The sequence below is a fragment of the Tachysurus fulvidraco genome, chromosome 9 (genome assembly GCF_022655615.1).
Source record: "Tachysurus fulvidraco isolate hzauxx_2018 chromosome 9, HZAU_PFXX_2.0, whole genome shotgun sequence".
NCBI classification, from domain to species: Eukaryota; Metazoa; Chordata; class Actinopteri; order Siluriformes; family Bagridae; genus Tachysurus; species Tachysurus fulvidraco.
In genome coordinates this window covers 3,036,551-3,053,828 of record NC_062526.1, presented here as the reverse complement: position 1 = coordinate 3,053,828, position 17,278 = coordinate 3,036,551, and the positions used below count along the sequence as shown (strand labels likewise).

At 37.4% G+C, this 17,278-nt stretch overlaps 2 protein-coding genes across 5 annotated transcripts in view; both read left to right on the top strand.

The window, feature by feature from the left end:
* LOC113653251 (fructose-1,6-bisphosphatase 1-like) overlaps window positions 1-2,828 on the top strand; it is a 5,748-nt gene extending 2,920 nt beyond the window's left edge. Inside the window, exons 4-7 of the mRNA XM_027162750.2 lie at window positions 402-542; window positions 1,077-1,214; window positions 1,376-1,495; window positions 2,356-2,828. Of these exons, the coding sequence (XP_027018551.1) occupies window positions 402-542; window positions 1,077-1,214; window positions 1,376-1,495; window positions 2,356-2,544 (588 nt within the window). The 3' untranslated portion in view covers window positions 2,545-2,828. The remainder of the gene's footprint in view (window positions 1-401; window positions 543-1,076; window positions 1,215-1,375; window positions 1,496-2,355) is intronic.
* A 2,530-nt stretch (window positions 2,829-5,358) lies between these two features.
* LOC113653368 (protein NLRC3-like) lies at window positions 5,359-16,813 on the top strand. 4 transcript variants are annotated; one of them, XM_047818862.1, is made up of 13 exons: window positions 5,418-5,508; window positions 6,422-6,480; window positions 6,944-7,038; window positions 7,230-7,310; window positions 7,432-7,512; window positions 7,850-7,924; window positions 8,029-8,133; window positions 8,846-9,236; window positions 9,350-9,566; window positions 11,294-13,067; window positions 13,197-13,370; window positions 14,879-15,052; window positions 16,118-16,813. In XM_047818862.1, exons 2-13 carry the CDS (start codon window positions 6,424-6,426, stop codon window positions 16,230-16,232), a joined length of 3,339 nt encoding a protein of 1,112 aa, XP_047674818.1. In that variant the 5' UTR covers window positions 5,418-5,508; window positions 6,422-6,423; the 3' UTR covers window positions 16,233-16,813. The 4 variants fall into 4 exon arrangements, with proteins under 4 accessions (XP_047674820.1, XP_047674821.1, XP_047674818.1 ...); XM_047818863.1 differs by having other exon boundaries at window positions 5,451-5,519; XM_047818864.1 differs by lacking the exon at window positions 6,422-6,480 and having other exon boundaries at window positions 5,359-5,508.
* The last annotated feature ends 465 nt before the right edge of the window (window positions 16,814-17,278 follow it).

Here is a 17,278-nt window from a genome sequence, read left to right as displayed (position 1 = left end):
TCTTTGGACCGGGGGAGGAAACCGGAGTACCCGGAGGAAACCCCCGAGGCACGGGGAGAACATGCAAACTCCACACACACAAGGCGGAGGCGGGAATCGAACCCCCAACCCTGGAGGTATGAGGAGAACATGCTAACCACTAAGCCACCGTGCCCCGTGTTGCATACAGAATGGGCAAAAGTTGATGTGCCAAATGTCTAGGATTAGAAGTTTGACTGAAAAAAGAAAGTTGAAGCAATTAGAGATAAGGAACATGAAAGTCTGTAGAATGTTGTAATAATAATTTGTGTGTGTGTGTGTGTGTGTGTGTGTATGTGTGTGTGTGTGTGTGTGTGTGTGTGTGTGTGTGTGTGTGTGTGTGTGTGTGTGTGTGTGTGTGTGTGTGTGTGTGTGTGTTTTAGGACAGCGACAGTGAACCATCTGAGAAGGATGCTCTGCTGCCAGGTAGAAAGATTGTTGCAGCGGGTTATGCCCTCTATGGAAGTGCCACCATGCTGGTTCTGTCTACAGGTCAAGGAGTCAACTGCTTCATGCTGGACCCTGTGAGTCTCCTGATGCTCTATGTTTCACTTTAGAAGTGTGCAGAACCTTGTTTTTCTTAATTATTAAAAGAAAAGAAAGCAAATTTGCTTTTTTAGTAAGTGACATCTAAAAAATGAATTCTTGAAAAAAAAAAAAGAAAAATGAACTCTATGAATTCTTGCTTCTGATTGGTCGAACTGTTTTTCGCTAACATTATACAGATTTATATTAATGCCCTGGTTCTAATATCGGTATTGTTTCTATAGTAACACAACAACCACAAGGACTTTATTATTATATTATATGTTGGATTAGCTAAAAAAAAAATTGTCTTAACCATCAAGAGATAGAAAAATTAGAAATTCTTACTGGTAACTATAAAACAATAAAAACTATATAATTTCTAGCAAATTATTGTGGTATAAGATGAATAATAGACTTCAGGATTACAGAAAAATATTCCTGGAGGATGATAACACTGACACCACCATGGATTATTTTAACAAAAGTCTGAATCTGTTGTCTGTTCTTTCCCTTCTGTCCTTCATCACTAGGCCATAGGGGAGTTTATTTTGGTGGACCGCGACGTAAAGATTAAGAAGAGAGGAAAAATCTACAGTCTAAACGAGGGATACGCTCAGTATTTTTACCCAGATGTCACAGCATATCTACAAAAGAAGAAATTCCCAGAGGTAACAGGTCATTCTTTAGACTTTCCGTTCTCAAAAACTCGAGAAGGTTATTGGGTTTAATCCAGGAGAGAAAAATCAGACGTTTTTGCTCAAAGCACTGGAATGTAAAGTGTTGCCATGGAGATGTATGTGAGTAATTAACGTGCTGTTCCGTGCTGCAGGATGGCAGTGCGCCGTACGGAGGACGCTACGTGGGCTCCATGGTGGCTGATGTGCACCGGACGCTGGTCTACGGAGGAATCTTCCTGTATCCTGCGAATGTTAAGAGTCCGAAGGGCAAGGTGAGGAAGAGAGAAAAATCTCCATACAACAACATCCATTAATAAAGAACATTTATAAAAGAAGCTTATATAGAAGTCTTACATACAGTAAATATACTGTAGCTTGTTGGAGCTGATTTTGCTTTCATACTTTCATAACTATTCACACCCTTGAGAATTTAGATAGAGAGATAGATAGATAATTTAGTCATCCCGGTGGGAAATTCACAAAGTCCAGAAGAATCTACAAACTTGTGTATTCAAGCATACAATAAATTCTAAATAATAAACTTAAATGTAAAAAAATCTGTGCAAATCTGGGTATTGGGGTGCGATGTATACATCGTGTAGAACAGTAAGAAATGTCTGAATTAGCTTTTTCCAGCCCGAGTGGAATTAAAGAGCCACAATATCAGATTGAAACTAGATTTTATTTCCTGTGACCTTTTTAAAAAAAACAAAAAAAAACATTCTGGATTATTAACAAGCACTTTTATTTATTCACTTTGATTTTTAAGAAAAAAAAAATAATAGGTTTCCTTTTTCCTTTTATTTCCCCCATTTTTAATGATTTAGCATTTTATAAAATCACACTATGTTTGATACATTTAAAATGATATAAAACCCACATGCTTATAGGAAATACTGTAGAGCCATTTGGCTGTGTAGATCTCTATCAGCTTTCTACATCTGGATGCTGATGTTTTTTCTTATTCTTTCTTATGCAAAACTGTTAAGACACTACCTCTAAATCACAATTTTCTAGCTTTACCACATCTTTTTTCAATATTGGCCTAAATAATAGGTTTTGAGCTTTGATTGTTCTGACCTTCCTGAACTGATATGAATGATCCTGCTTCTTTTGTCTAATTGTCGTTTAGCTGAGGCTGCTTTATGAGTGCAACCCCATGGCCTTCATCATGGAGCAGGCTGGAGGAATGGCCACAACAGGACCCATAAACGTGCTGGACATCCAGCCTGAGACCATTCACCAGAGAGCTCCTATTGTTCTGGGTTCCCCTGATGATGTCAAGGAGTACATCACCATTTACCAGAAACACGCCAAATAATCCATGATCGACAACCAGCCACTAAACACTAAACCAAAACCCCTGCAGTATTTACACCATGCGATGTCTGATATTTGTGTAAAACCTGTGTAAAATTCATATCATCTACAAAATAGACAATATATATATTTCTGCACAATATCTAAAAAATGTTCTCTGGTAAATTTTTGACTAAATACCACCTCATGCATCTTCTTACATTATATATATAATGTCATATCAGGATAAGCATGAGCATTTTTTTTTTTGTAAAATAAGGAAATAAAGATAAATAAACATTCAAATCATGTCTGAAGTATTCAATAGAGTTAGACCACATTAGAGTTAGACCATATTAGAGTTAGACCATATTAGAGTTAGACCATATTCAATTTCAATTCAATTCAAGTTTATTTGTATAGCGCTTTTTACAGTTGACATTGTCTCAAAGCAGCTTTATAGAACATAAACATAGAACAAAAGGTAAATATAAAGAATAATATAAAGATTAATATAATGCAAAATTCAAGATTAATATTAGATAGATATAGTTCACAATGTGTATGTATTTATCACCAATGAGCAAGTCTGAGGTGACTCAGGCAGCAGTGGCAACGAAAAACTCCCTTAGATGGTAAAGGAAGAAACCTTGAGAGGAACCAGACCCCAAAGGGGAACCCCATCCTCATATGGGTGACACTGGAAGGTGTGATTATAAAAATACAGTCAAACAGATGTTGTATAGAAAAAGATCACATGTTACACATATTACAGTTACACCATATTACAGTTACACCATATTACAGTTACACCATATTACACTTAGACCATATTACAGTTCCACCATATTATAGTTACACCATATTACTTACACCATATTACACTTCGACCATATTATAGTTACACCATATTACACTTAGACCATATTACAGTTACACCATATTATAGTTACACCATATTACACTTAGACCATATTACAGTTACACCATATTATAGTTACACCATATTACTTACACCATATTACACTTCGACCATATTATAGTTACACCATATTACACTTAGACCATATTACAGTTACACCATATTATAGTTACACCATATTACACTTAGACCATATTATAGTTACACCATATTACACTTAGACCATATTACAGTTACACCATATTATACTTACACCATATTACTTACACCATATTACACTTCGACCATATTATAGTTACACCATATTACAGTTACACCATATTATAGTTACACCATATTACACTTAGACCATATTACAGTTACACCATATTATAGTTACACCATATTACACTTAGACCATATTACAGTTACACCATATTATAGTTACACCATATTACACTTAGACCATATTATAGTTACACCATATTACACTTAGACCATATTACAGTTACACCATATTACACTTAGACCATATTACACTTAGACCATATTATAGTTACACCATATTACACTTAGACCATATTACAGTTACACCATATTACACTTAGACCATATTACAGTTACACCATATTATAGTTACACCATATTACACTTAGACCATATTACAGTTACACCATATTATAGTTACACCATATTACACTTCGACCATATTATAGTTACACCATATTACACTTAGACCATATTACAGTTACACCATATTACACTTAGACCATATTACAGTTACACCATATTATAGTTACACCATATTACACTTAGACCATATTACAGTTACACCATATTATAGTTACACCATATTACACTTAGACCATATTATAGTTACACCATATTACACTTAGACCATATTACAGTTACACCATATTACACTTAGACCATATTACACTTAGACCATATTATAGTTACACCATATTACACTTAGACCATATTACAGTTACACCATATTACACTTAGACCATATTACAGTTACACCATATTATAGTTACACCATATTACACTTAGACCATATTACAGTTACACCATATTATAGTTACACCATATTACACTTAGACCATATTACAGTTACACCATATTATAGTTACACCATATTACACTTAGACCATATTATAGTTACACCATATTACACTTAGACCATATTACAGTTACACCATATTATACTTACACCATATTACTTACACCATATTACACTTCGACCATATTATAGTTACACCATATTACACTTAGACCATATTACAGTTACACCATATTACACTTAGACCATATTACAGTTACACCATATTATAGTTACACCATATTACACTTAGACCATATTACAGTTACACCATATTATAGTTACACCATATTACACTTAGACCATATTATAGTTACACCATATTACACTTAGACCATATTACAGTTACACCATATTATAGTTACACCATATTACTTACACCATATTACACTTCGACCATATTATAGTTACACCATATTACACTTAGACCATATTACAGTTACACCTATATATATATAGTATAAAGCATATATATATATATATATATATATATATATATATATATATATATATATATATATATATATATATATATATATATAAATATATATATATATATATATATATATATATATATAAAACAAATAACAAATGATATGAGCTCATTTTCCCATTAGAATTTGGAAAGTACACAGCTTTTTTTGTCACGCCCACATTAACTCACTTCCGGTGAATCATTTATGTGAATCGATTTTTAAATATATAAATGAATAAATAATTTGCTCTTTTTTTGTCTACTTTTCTATGCATCGCTGTTTGTGAATATCAGGAGCGGAAACAACACGAAAGCACTGCGTATTATAGGGTTCGATATATCAATCGCACGGTTGCTGTTTTCTTTCGTGAGTCGGTTCTTCAGATTCGTTTGGAGAGTCGTTCAAAACAAACGATACTGTCGTTGGTGACTGAAAGCGAAAGTGTTTCTGTAAATTCGGGCCTCAATAACAAAGATTCCCGCATGGATCAGTAAACTAAACATCGTAAGTACCTCGTAAGTACCTCGACTGAGATCTGTAGTGAAGTGATTCATGTACTTCTAGTTGCCTGTTTTGTATAAACGTCATTATATAACGTTATTATATGACGTCATTGTTATTATTATTATTATTAGTATTGCACTCATATACAATAACTACAAGCCTACAATATTGTACACAATGCTAGTGACGGACTAAATAATCGTTATAATAATTATTTATTATTTCGCAATAATATCTAGAACGTTTTTGCGTTTTTAATCTAAATTATTTAAGGTCATTTGTAATTGTAACTTAATTCCAGTTCTATCTTATTTGTAGCACAGTCTAGTATTTAAGCTCAAACAATATTAAAGTTAGGCCATATTAGAGTTAGGCCATATATTAGAGTTAGTACAGTATGAAAGAAAACCAGGTGAGGGTTTAAAACAAAGAGTATTTAAAAAAAATAAATAAAAAATTCACGTTTTTGGTGAAGACTTAATTATTGAATCTACATTTAAGATCGAGCAAATTTAGGGGTAGTTTCTGTTTTGTTATTTTTCTGTTATATATTTGCACTTGCTTTGAAATAATTGCAGCTAGCATGAAAGCTTCTAGCATGTATGAATTGTATATCTATAGCATGTATGTTGGTGTAAGAAACCTGCAAAAAATCAGTCAATTGTTCAAACACATTGAATACAGAGAAGTAATAAGTGGGTTAACCAATGAAACCGGTGCAGATGTACAGTAGCACTCAGGATTGCAAACTAATAGAATGGCAAAACTTCCTAAAAAGTATCCTGAACCCACACGTTATACAGATCGGTGATAAACAGGAAACAGCTGAACTGGTGTTTATGAGTCAGTAAAGTGTGAGAGTCAGTAAATCTGTTCTAGTTTAGAATATTAAATATGGTGGCTTCTGCCTCAGGTATGGAATCAGATGTTGCAGCTGGCATCTTCGATTCTTATCCACAAAGAGCCATTATGGTAGGTTGGTCTCCAGGCAACGGTCAAGTGTGTACTCGCAGCCATACTAGTCCTTTGTGGATAAAATGTATAATGAGGTTTTGTATATACAAATGTTAATTATATTTGAATAAATAGATTGAACTAGCAGTCAATATATACGTAATTTATATCAAATTTGGTTAACATGATAAAACGATAAGCAGTAAATGAAAATGTATAATTTAAATGTTTTCACTTGTAATCAAAGTATACTGTCATTTTATATTATTTAAAGCTTGGAGGTTTTTTGAATTTTTATTTTATTATTATTTTTTTTTGTTTACAACTTTGAGGGAAATAACCAGTTTAGAGGAAATAACCAGTTTAACTGAAATTATAAACTTCTTTTTTCGTTTGTCTTGTCCTAAATTGGTGAAAACAGCATTTAAGGATCTAGATGTGCAATAGTGTTCCTAAGATTTGTGCTGTTTTATATTTCCAGATGAATGAACCAGAGAAGGAGGAGCCTCAGTGCTCCCAGAGTACCGAGACTGATACGGTCCAGACTGAGGCAGGAAAACGGATTCGTCATAAGCGGTCTGACACTAAATATTTGAACATGTGTTTATTTCAATATACAGTATATAGTACATCTGCAAATACTGTAAAGGTATAATCTGTAGATCACAAAAAAATAGGTCCAGATCTCCAATGGTGCATTATTTTTAGAAGGTTAATCAATGAAAAAGAGTTCATTCTTAATTTTCTTTTTAATTTCTATATTTCAGGAAGTCTTCTTCCCCTAGTCAAGTTTCAATGAAGAGTGATGATTCAATGATACAACCAATTCATTTCCCTTCTAGCAAAAGGTCTGTTTCAGCTATAAATATTGTTTTTGGGAAAGTTTAGATTGTCCAGAATTCCTGTTAAAGTGCTGAACGAATGATGGAAACTTCTTTTTGGCCTCAATTATTATTTTATTTCTTCTAGGAGGTCTGCTTCGCCTAGTCGTATTTCACTGAAGAGTGATGATTCAATGATGCAACCAATTCATTTCCCTTCAAGCAAAAGGTCTGTTTCAGCTATAAATATTATTCTTGGGGAAAGATTAGATTGTGCAGAATTCCTGTGGGAGTGTGGAGGATTAGCCAAACGTTCTTCAGGATTGTGCAATGTCTGCAGAGATTATTGTAGGATTGTATGGAGAGGATAGGATTGGGCAAACATTCTCCAGTTGCTGGAGGAATCATCGAAGCTCCAGCAAGAGCATGCATCAGTTCTGCTCACACCTCTACTACATTGGAGTCAACAAATATCATCATATGTGGTCAACCACAATAAATGTTAAAGTGCTGAATGAATGATGGAAACTTCTTTTTGGCCTCAATTATTATTTTGTTTCTTCTAGGAGGTCTGATTCGCCTAGTCGTATTTCACTGAAGAGTGATGATTCAATGATGCAACCAATTCATTTCAGAAAAAGGTCTGTTTCAGCTGGGTCATTCACAGATACTCTAAAGTACAATTTTGGGTGTTAAAATAATCTTAAATGAAATGTGTGCTAAATTTGCCCCCACTTTCATTCAGAGTTCAAAAGTCTTCACCAACACCAGACCATCTCTCAGTGAAGAGCGAAGACTCGACGATGCAACCGATATACTTCAGACCCGAAGAACAGCAAAAATATTTAAGGTTTTTAAATTATTTAAGTATTTAAATAACGATTGGTGTTCTATTGATGATTTTGTTTTATTGTAATTGTATTTTTACTTATTGGTCATTGTTGTATTATTTGAAATGACCTACCAGGTAGTAATATTGTAGATAAGAACAGTCTATACTGAGTTCAGGGGGACCCCAGAGCAACAGGATTGGGACCCTGAAAGACAAAACAAATTTTTTTTGGAGCAGGTGGATTTTGTATGAAGTGTTGGCATGGATTGGTCTGCAGAGTGGGTGGGATTGGTCTAATCTCTTAAAAAGTGGCTGGGATTGGTTTGATATCTCAAAAGTGGGTGGGATTGGACAAAAGTAGGTGGTATTGGTCTACTTTCTGCAGGAGTGGGCATGATTGGCCTAATTTTTGTAGGAGACAGTGGGATTAGTCTAATTTCTCAAAATTGGGTGGGATTAGTCTAATTTCTCAAAATTGGGTGGGATTGGTCTAATTTCTCAAAATTGGGTGGGATTAGTCAAATTTCTCAAAATTGGGTGGGATTGGACAAAAGTAGGTGGTATTGGTCTAATTTCTGCAGGATTGGACAGAATTTGTCTAATTTCTACAGAGTGGGTGTGATTGTTAACATTTTTCTACAAGAGAGGTTGGGTTTGGTGAAGAAGCAGTACAGTACATTCAGGAATCTTGATAGAAGATTGATTTACAACATTTTGCCATTCTTTCTAGTGAGCTGTTTGATGAGGTGTTGAAGTGCTCAGTTTGTACCAAGTTCTTAAAAGACCCGGTATCTCCATCTTGTGGACACAAATACTGCAGATCATGCATCACCAAGTATCAGGCCCAGTCTGAACATGGACAAAGTGCTTGCCCAAAGTGTGGAAAAATATCAGGCTCTTGTTCTGTCCTACACACAAACATCCATGCAACAGAGTTGGTAGAGAAATTCAAGCCAGCTCCGCATAGTTCGGCTGAAGTTATGGAGACCGAGGATGTAGAACCAAGACTCTGTCGGAAGCACCATAAAACCCAGGTTATGTTCTGCAAAAGTGACCAGGCAACCATTTGTAAGGAGTGTGCTGTCAAGGAACACAGAGAACATGACAAACAATACATCAAGGTAATTGGAATATTTCTTCTTCTTCTTCTTATTATTAGTGGTTTAATATCACACATGACCTTACAGGGTACACTTTTTTTGCTCACTTCTTGCATTTTATGAATTTGTTTCAGGTCTCAACAGTTCCCAATACTCTGAACACGTTGCACAATTTCCTTGGTAACATGACAACCTCAGAATTTCGGGAGTTTAAGAGAAATCTGACTTATGAATATCCAGAATGCTTTGAGACACTGCAAGTCCATTGTAGCATTCAAGATGTTGCCGAAAGGATGATGGGAAGTTTCGCTGAAGATGACATTCTAAAAGTCACGTTTCACTTGGCATCAGGTACGTTTTATGCATCTGGGATCGCAGACTGTATTGTGAATGACTGGAGCAAATTATAATATTTTATTATATATAACATCAATATAAAATTAAAGAAAAATAAGCTCGTGTTATATAGTGAGCAATTTATAAGTACAGTATTTTCCGCACTATAAGGCGCGCCGGATTATAAGGCGCAGTCTCAATTACGGGGTCTATTTCTGTACTTAGCCCATACATAAGGCGCGCCGTACTATAAGGCGCATGCTAAAACGTACGGTCTACAAAAAAAGGTAACGGAAGCAAAACATTGAGTTTAGTTGAACTTTATTCTACTATTTAACAACACACATTATTTTTTAATCAATCTTCTCCCACAAATCCATCAAAGTCCTCATCTACTGTGTCTTCTTAACTTGGCACAGTACATTTTCTTGCTTCCTCCACTTCCGAACCATAGATTCGTTGATGTTGAATTTCTTCAGCTGCTCTATTCCCATTTACAACCGAGTAACCGATAGCCTGTAGTTTGAATTGTGCCTTGTAAGCATGTCTCTTCACTGGTGCCATTTTCGGGGGTCCTTGGACAAACAAATGTTGTCTTCTTCTTCTTCTGATTTTTATTGGCGGATGGCAAACCAACTTAAGGTGCATTTACGGCCACCTACTGGACTGGGGTGTGGAGCGCATAATGGTTAGGAAGAAACAAATGTTGTTTTGCAACATACCGGTAGTTATACCTAGGAGGTAAGCGTACGTACTGTACGTATTACGTAATGTTCTCTGATTGGTTTATCGCTGCCAGCGTATGTAGTGTATGTATTACGTCCCCGTGTCAGCGGGAGATGGTCTGACAGTCAATCAAGCAGAGCGCTTAACACAACATTTTTACAGATTTTTGGAACTCAGTGCACAGATACAGTAAGGCGCACCGTATTATTAGGCGTAGGCCGATTTTTGAGAAAATTTAAGGTGCGCCTTATAGTGCGGAAAAATACGGTAATAAACCAAATATGACTGAGGTAAAAAATGAAAAATACAGAAACATGATTATGGAAGGGACCCTAATAACTGCCTGGTCTGGGTTGTGACAGTTTAATTTTGTTGGGCTACTAATCCTTTCCCTAAACTTGGATGTATTTGTGGGAAAAAATTAATTTGGTAGATTTTGACATAGGTACAGTAAGTACAAACAGTGGTATTGGTAGCTCAAGTGGTTAAGGCTCTGGGTTGTTAATTGGAAGGTCGGATTTAAGTCCCAGGACCACCAACCTGCCACTGTTGGGCCCCTTAGCAAGGGCTGTAACCCTCTCTGCTCCAGAGGCACTGCATCATAGCTGACCCTGTGCTCTGACCCTAACTTCCTAAGATGGAAGTAAATAACTATATGTACAGAAAACCTGTTATATACAACATACCGAGCTAGCTGTACAAAATTTCTATAACTGGAACTATAGTCCTGTATTATCCAAAGGTAGGCGAGCAATGAGTAAAGAGTTGTCAGAGAATAAAGCTAGGATAAATGTGAAGTATTAAAAGCAACACACATCTTGGCTGTTTACTAGGTCCCTGACAATGACGTCATTTTTGATTTTCCAATTTCTGAATCTGGGATCTTCCGGGAAACCCTAAACAGAATGATTGGCACACACACACAGAAAGCCATTATTCAATAAAGGACACGAAAAAAGAGGTTAAAATAAATGTGTTTTCATAGATGACCTATTTATCTTTTATTATTTTCACAGTCAAACCAATATCCAAATGTCAAGAAAAAATAAAGGAAAAACTTCGAAGGAAATTCCGACATATTCACGAAGGACTTGCAATACCGAGGACACAAGTCGTGTTGCATGACATTTACACAGAGCTCTACCTCACCGAGGGCGGAAGTGACGCAGTCCACGAAGAACATGAAGTGAGATTAATCGAGAAAGCTGGCAAAAACGTCAGCATGCGAGAAACTCCTGTTAACATAACAGACATTTTTAAGGCACTGGGTAACGGTATCAGAACCGTTTTAACCAAAGGTATTGCTGGGATTGGAAAAACAGTTTCTGTTCAGAAGTTCATGCTAGACTGGGCAGAACATACAGCCAATCAAGACATCGACCTCATACTTCCTGTGTTTTTTCGTGATCTCAACCTTGAGAAGGAAGCCTGCAGTCTGATGGAGCTTTTACGGAGATTTTATCCCGAGCTCAAAGACATTGAAAGTATCGAGAACGGCATTAATATTTTGGTGGTCTTGGATGGTCTGGACGAATGTAGGCTTACCTTAGATTTTCAAAACACCAGGACATGCAGTGATATAATGGAGGCAACTTCTATGGATGTCCTTCTGGTAAATCTAATAAAAGGTAATCTACTGCCCAACTCTCTCCTGTGGATCACCTCTCGTCCGGCCGCAACCAATCAGATACCCACAGAGTGCGTACAGCGCGTGACTGAAGTCCGAGGCTTTAACGACCCACAAAAAGAAGAGTACTTTCACAAGAAGTGTAAGGACGCTCGTCTGGCCGACACGATAATTAAGTACGTGAAGTCAACTCGCAGCATGCACATCATGTGCCACATCCCGATCTTCTGCTGGATTACAGCAACTGTCCTGGACATACTACTAAGAGACAACGACATTGGCGAAGCTCCAAAAAATCAGACTCAGTTATACATTCATTATCTACTCATACAGACCGGTTTGAGAAACAAGAAGTACCAGAAAGCCATTAACGAAGATCTGCGCAATTTAACGCAAAGTGACAAAAACATGATTTTAAACATGGCCAAATTAGCTTTCTTAGGAATGAAGAAAAACACTCTGATCTTCTATGAAGATGACCTGAAGGAATGTGGGATCCACATCGAAGAAGCGGCCGAGTTCTCGGCCCTGTGCACACAGTTGTTTAGAGAAGAGTTCGGATTGTACAGAAAGCGAGTCTTCTGCTTCCTACACCTGAGTGTACAGGAGCATTTGGCTGCCATTCACGTTCTGTGGCAATTTTTAAACGAGGGCATAAACGTTCTCGATTCACATGGAGGTGGTTCCACAACCACACTGACGGACATATACAGGAGCGCGGTGGTCAAGGCTTTAGAAAACAAGCTTGGGCATTTCGACCAGTTCCTACGATTCCTTCTGGGTCTTTCTACCGAGTGTAGCAGGAAGCTTCTACGTGGTCTCTTGCCTCAACTGGAGAAAGAAAGCATTCAAAATGGTGAAATCGTCCAATTCATTAAAGATAAGATCTGTGAGGAAGACAGAACAGAGACGGAGACAATTAACCTTTTCCACTGCTTGAACGAAATCGGTCACAATTGTTTGGTGAAGGATATCCAGGAGAGTTTGGATTCTGGTACACTTTGCAATAAGAAATTAAATCCAGAGCAATGTTCAGCCCTGGCCTTTGTGTTACTGATGTCAGAGGATGTATTGGAAGTCTTTGACCTAAGGACATACAAGACAACACAAGCATCCAGTCGTCAGAGATTACTTCCTATCGTCAGGGCATCGAAGAAAGCCATGTAAGCAACCCTGTGGTTTTTTTTTTGTTTTTTTGTAGAACATTTTGTGAAAGGTTGAATAAATTACAAACTGACCTTTGAAAGTTGCTTGTCGATGCCTGTGTAATGTGATCGCTGATATGTTGGCAGACTCAGTGATTGTGCACTGTCAGAAAAAGCTTGTGAGCCTGTGGCATCTGCACTCCGTACAGCAAATTCGCCTGTAAGAGAGCTGGATCTGAGCAGCAACAACATAAAAGATGCAGGATTGGTGGATCTCTGCAAAGGACTGAAAAGCCCTCACTGTCAACTGGAGATATTGAGGTATGCACAATTCCGCACTTCCATAGAGAAGGAAAAACTAAATTCGAATATATATGCATCCGTAGAGAAGAATACGGACTCTCATTATAATTATTTGTAGCTTTGGATGAAGTTATTGTTGTTGATCTGCCTACCACGTTATATAGTTGATATAATGACATCATAAATGTCAAAGTGCAGACTCTGAGCTGTAATTTAAGGGTGTTTATATCCTAAACAATTGAAGAGTTTTGCAAGGAAGGAATTGCAACACTATTTATATTTTATACGTGGCCCAGTTTTTATTAAGGACCAGAAGTATTTGGACATACTCACAATCATGAATTAAATTGTTACGTTAATGTTTGATGGCAAATCAAAGTCAATGATTGCCCGTATCTGGTATCCATAAACATCACCAGAAGCTCGGGATCTTTCCTAGTGATTGTTTCTTTTGGCGTTTGTCCTTCAGCAAGTGAAACGCGTGTTCGGACGGATTCAGCTCATTTGACTGATTCAGCCGTCGTATTTCACTTCTTTGCCTTAAAAAATACTTTTGGGTTGCCTTTGTAAGCAGTCACATCATCAATACCCCACAGATACCCCTCCCCGATACCCCAGGAGTGTGTTCTCGACCTGGCCAACTTTTTGCTTGCTTCACTATACAGTGACAGCTGTTTTACTTTATCGAATGGTAAAAAGAACAAAATCCAAATGCCATAAATTTGATATTTTTTTATCTGTTAACTTCAAGGTTGGGGACACGGTGGCTTAGTGGTTAGCACGTTCGCCTCATACCTCCAGGTTTGCAGGTTCGATTCCCGTCTCCGCCTTGTGTGTGTGTGGAGTTTGCATGTTCTCCCCGTGCCTCGGGGGTTTCCTCCGGGTACTCCGGTTTCCTCCACCGGTCCATAGACATGCATGGTAGGTTGATTGGTATCTCTGGAAAATTGTCCGTAGTGTGTGAGTGTGTGAGTGAATGAGAGTGTGTGTGCCCTGCGATGGGTTGGCACTCCGTCCAGGGTGTATCCTGCCTCGATGCCCGATGACGCCTGAGATAGGCACAGGCTCCCCGTGACACGAGAAGTTCGGATAAGCGGTAGAAAATAAATGTATGAACTTCAAGGTGAACTAATGACACAGCACACATCTAGCCACAGATGATAAGGTGATATTACAATTTTTATTTTGGTCCCGTAAAAAAAAAAAAGATGGACCATGTAAAGTCTTATAATTCTTCTTCTTCTTCTTCTTCTTTTTCTTCTTCTTCTTCTTCTTCTTCTTCTTCTTCCTATACCATTCACTTCACCCATTTTTCAGGTACTCACCCTTAAATTGAAGCTGAAAGTCCCTTTATGTAACTTCTGCTGTAATAATACAGTGGTAGACAGCTGAAACACCAATAACTTGAAATCCCAATTATCCTGACTGTATCCAGCAATGCAAAATTAGCTTTGTTGATTAAGCAATTACTACATGTTTAAGTAGCCGGCACCAAATACACCTTTACACCTTTACATTCTATGCAGACTGGCAGACTGCGGTATTACAGATAAGTCCTGTGGAAAGTTAGCGTCTGCACTCGAGAGCGTCGAGTCCAAACTTAAAGAGTTAGACCTCTCTTCAAACAAACTGACCGACGCAGGGGTGAAGATGCTCGAAGACTGGTTCAAAAGTGAAAAGTGTAAAGTGCAAATACTGAGGTAAGTTGTGACTGTTGTATTATATTACAATATATCCAGTGTCATAACACTTCTGCAATAGTGGCACACAAAAATATGCCCTACTTGTGCTGTAACTAAGGAATAACGCACGCACCTTAGGGCCTTTTTACACCCGGTCACTTCGTGTGTCGTCTCTGATCCGATAGCTGTCTGATTTGTTAAAACTGTTCCGTTTACATCAGGCCACATAAACGCGTCTCGGCGAATCGGATATCGATCCGATCTTTCTACTCCCGCCCAAAATGCAAAAATATTTTAGCTTATTTCTGAGGTAATTGAAATGTAACACACTTTGGTGTGTGCGGTTGCTACAAAAAACAGCATTTACTGTTTGCTGAATTTTTGCTGGCAGCAGCAGTGCGTTTTAAGACCCGACGAGACGCCTGGGTGAAAGATCGGAGCCAGCGCTGGTGGGAAAACATATTTGTTTCTGGCGCGATGCACGACTCGCGAGTCACCTGCGAGTGACATACTTCCGTTTGGGAGGAGTATAGCGCTGACGTATGTGGCTTGAACAACCACATGCATTTACACCTGTCCAGTTTCATCTGAAACGCGTCCCAGACCACCTCCTGAAGGGGTTTGTACCATCGGATTTATATCCGTCTCGAAAACGTTTCGGAGGGCATTTAGACCTGGTCTTTTTACCATCAGATAGCTATCGGATCACAGAAAACGCAGGAAGTGACCAGGTGTAAAAACCCCCTTAGTTTAATAACCCAAACGTTGATCATTTTCCTACTACAGCATGTCCCAGCTATTTTTTATTGCTCTGGTTGCACAATTTGAATTACAGACGTATTCAAAACCCGTCTCAGAATTCACAATATGTTTGATGATGACAATATTCGAGACCCCAGCAGCACTGTAGTATACAGTGCTATATATATAAATATGTCAAATAAGCTAAATAATACCATCAACCCTCTATTCTATAATAGAGGGTTCTCTATTCTCAAATATTGTATAGAATTATTCTATAATTCTATACAATATTTCGTAAATAAAATGTTTGAACTATTGCCTTTTTTTTCTTCTTCACAGGCTAAATCAATGCCACCTTACAAAAAGTTATTGCAAGCACTTAGCAGAAGAGCTGACTTCATTTTCCACAAAGGAAATGGATCTGAGTCTGACAGGAAATGACCTGGAGGATTAGAAAGGACTACGCATGATGCTTCTGGAGCCGAGCTCGTGTGACATACTGTATGATATACTCGTATACCGTCCATCTACCGTATCTATCCATCCATCCGTCCATCCATCCATCCATTTTCTATACTGCCAATCCTACACAGCTTCATAAGGAACCTGGATCATAACACATATACCAACTAAATGCAGATATATTCTTAAGATACATACAGTAGTTGGAGTATTGATTTTGCATTATTTGCTCATTGCGATACCATAATGTTAAGTCAAGGTGTGTTAGCAGAAGGATTGTAATTTAGCATTTTTAGGATAAGTTTTTTTTTTTATATTGCAGTTCAGAATAAGCGCTGGATAAAGTAGTAAATGACGCAATTCCTGGCTCTTAAATATCTATTCTACTTATTCCTGAAGGATGAAGGGTGTCTGATGTACATAATCAACAGGAAATATCATATCATATGCAAATCTAAAAGCTCCGAGAAGATTTTTCCTTCAATTTGTCACTATCTGTATGTATGTGTTTATTTATTTATTTATTGTACGTACAGGAAACTCTTTTTGTCTAATAAATACACTACATTAAGATATAAGCATCCGTTATTGAACACTTCCTGTCTGAGTGGACAGTGGACAGGTCCCCTGCATATAATCTCTCCTATTCCTGAGCTTTTAGAACATACTGTATACAAACCAGCCTGCTGAAAATGTAAAAATTTTTGCATTTTGTTTAGATTATAACCTTCAAGATCCTGATTCTTTTCTATTAAGACGTGCTCCACGACAAAGGATTAGAAAGTCTGTTCTAAATCTGTGCATTCTGAGATGTTTTTCTGCTCACAACAGTTCATTGAATCACTGAAGCCTTGCTGTTAGACCTCTTTTTTTCAAGGTGTTTTCATTTAAAGCTTGTATTTCACACAGTTCTGCATAAACCCTAGACACGTGTGTGTGTGTGTGTGTGTGTGTGTGTGTGTGTGTGTGTGTGTGTGTGTGTGTGTGTGTGTGTGTGTGTGTGTGTGTTTTGGCCCTGAGGTACTTATAATGGTTATA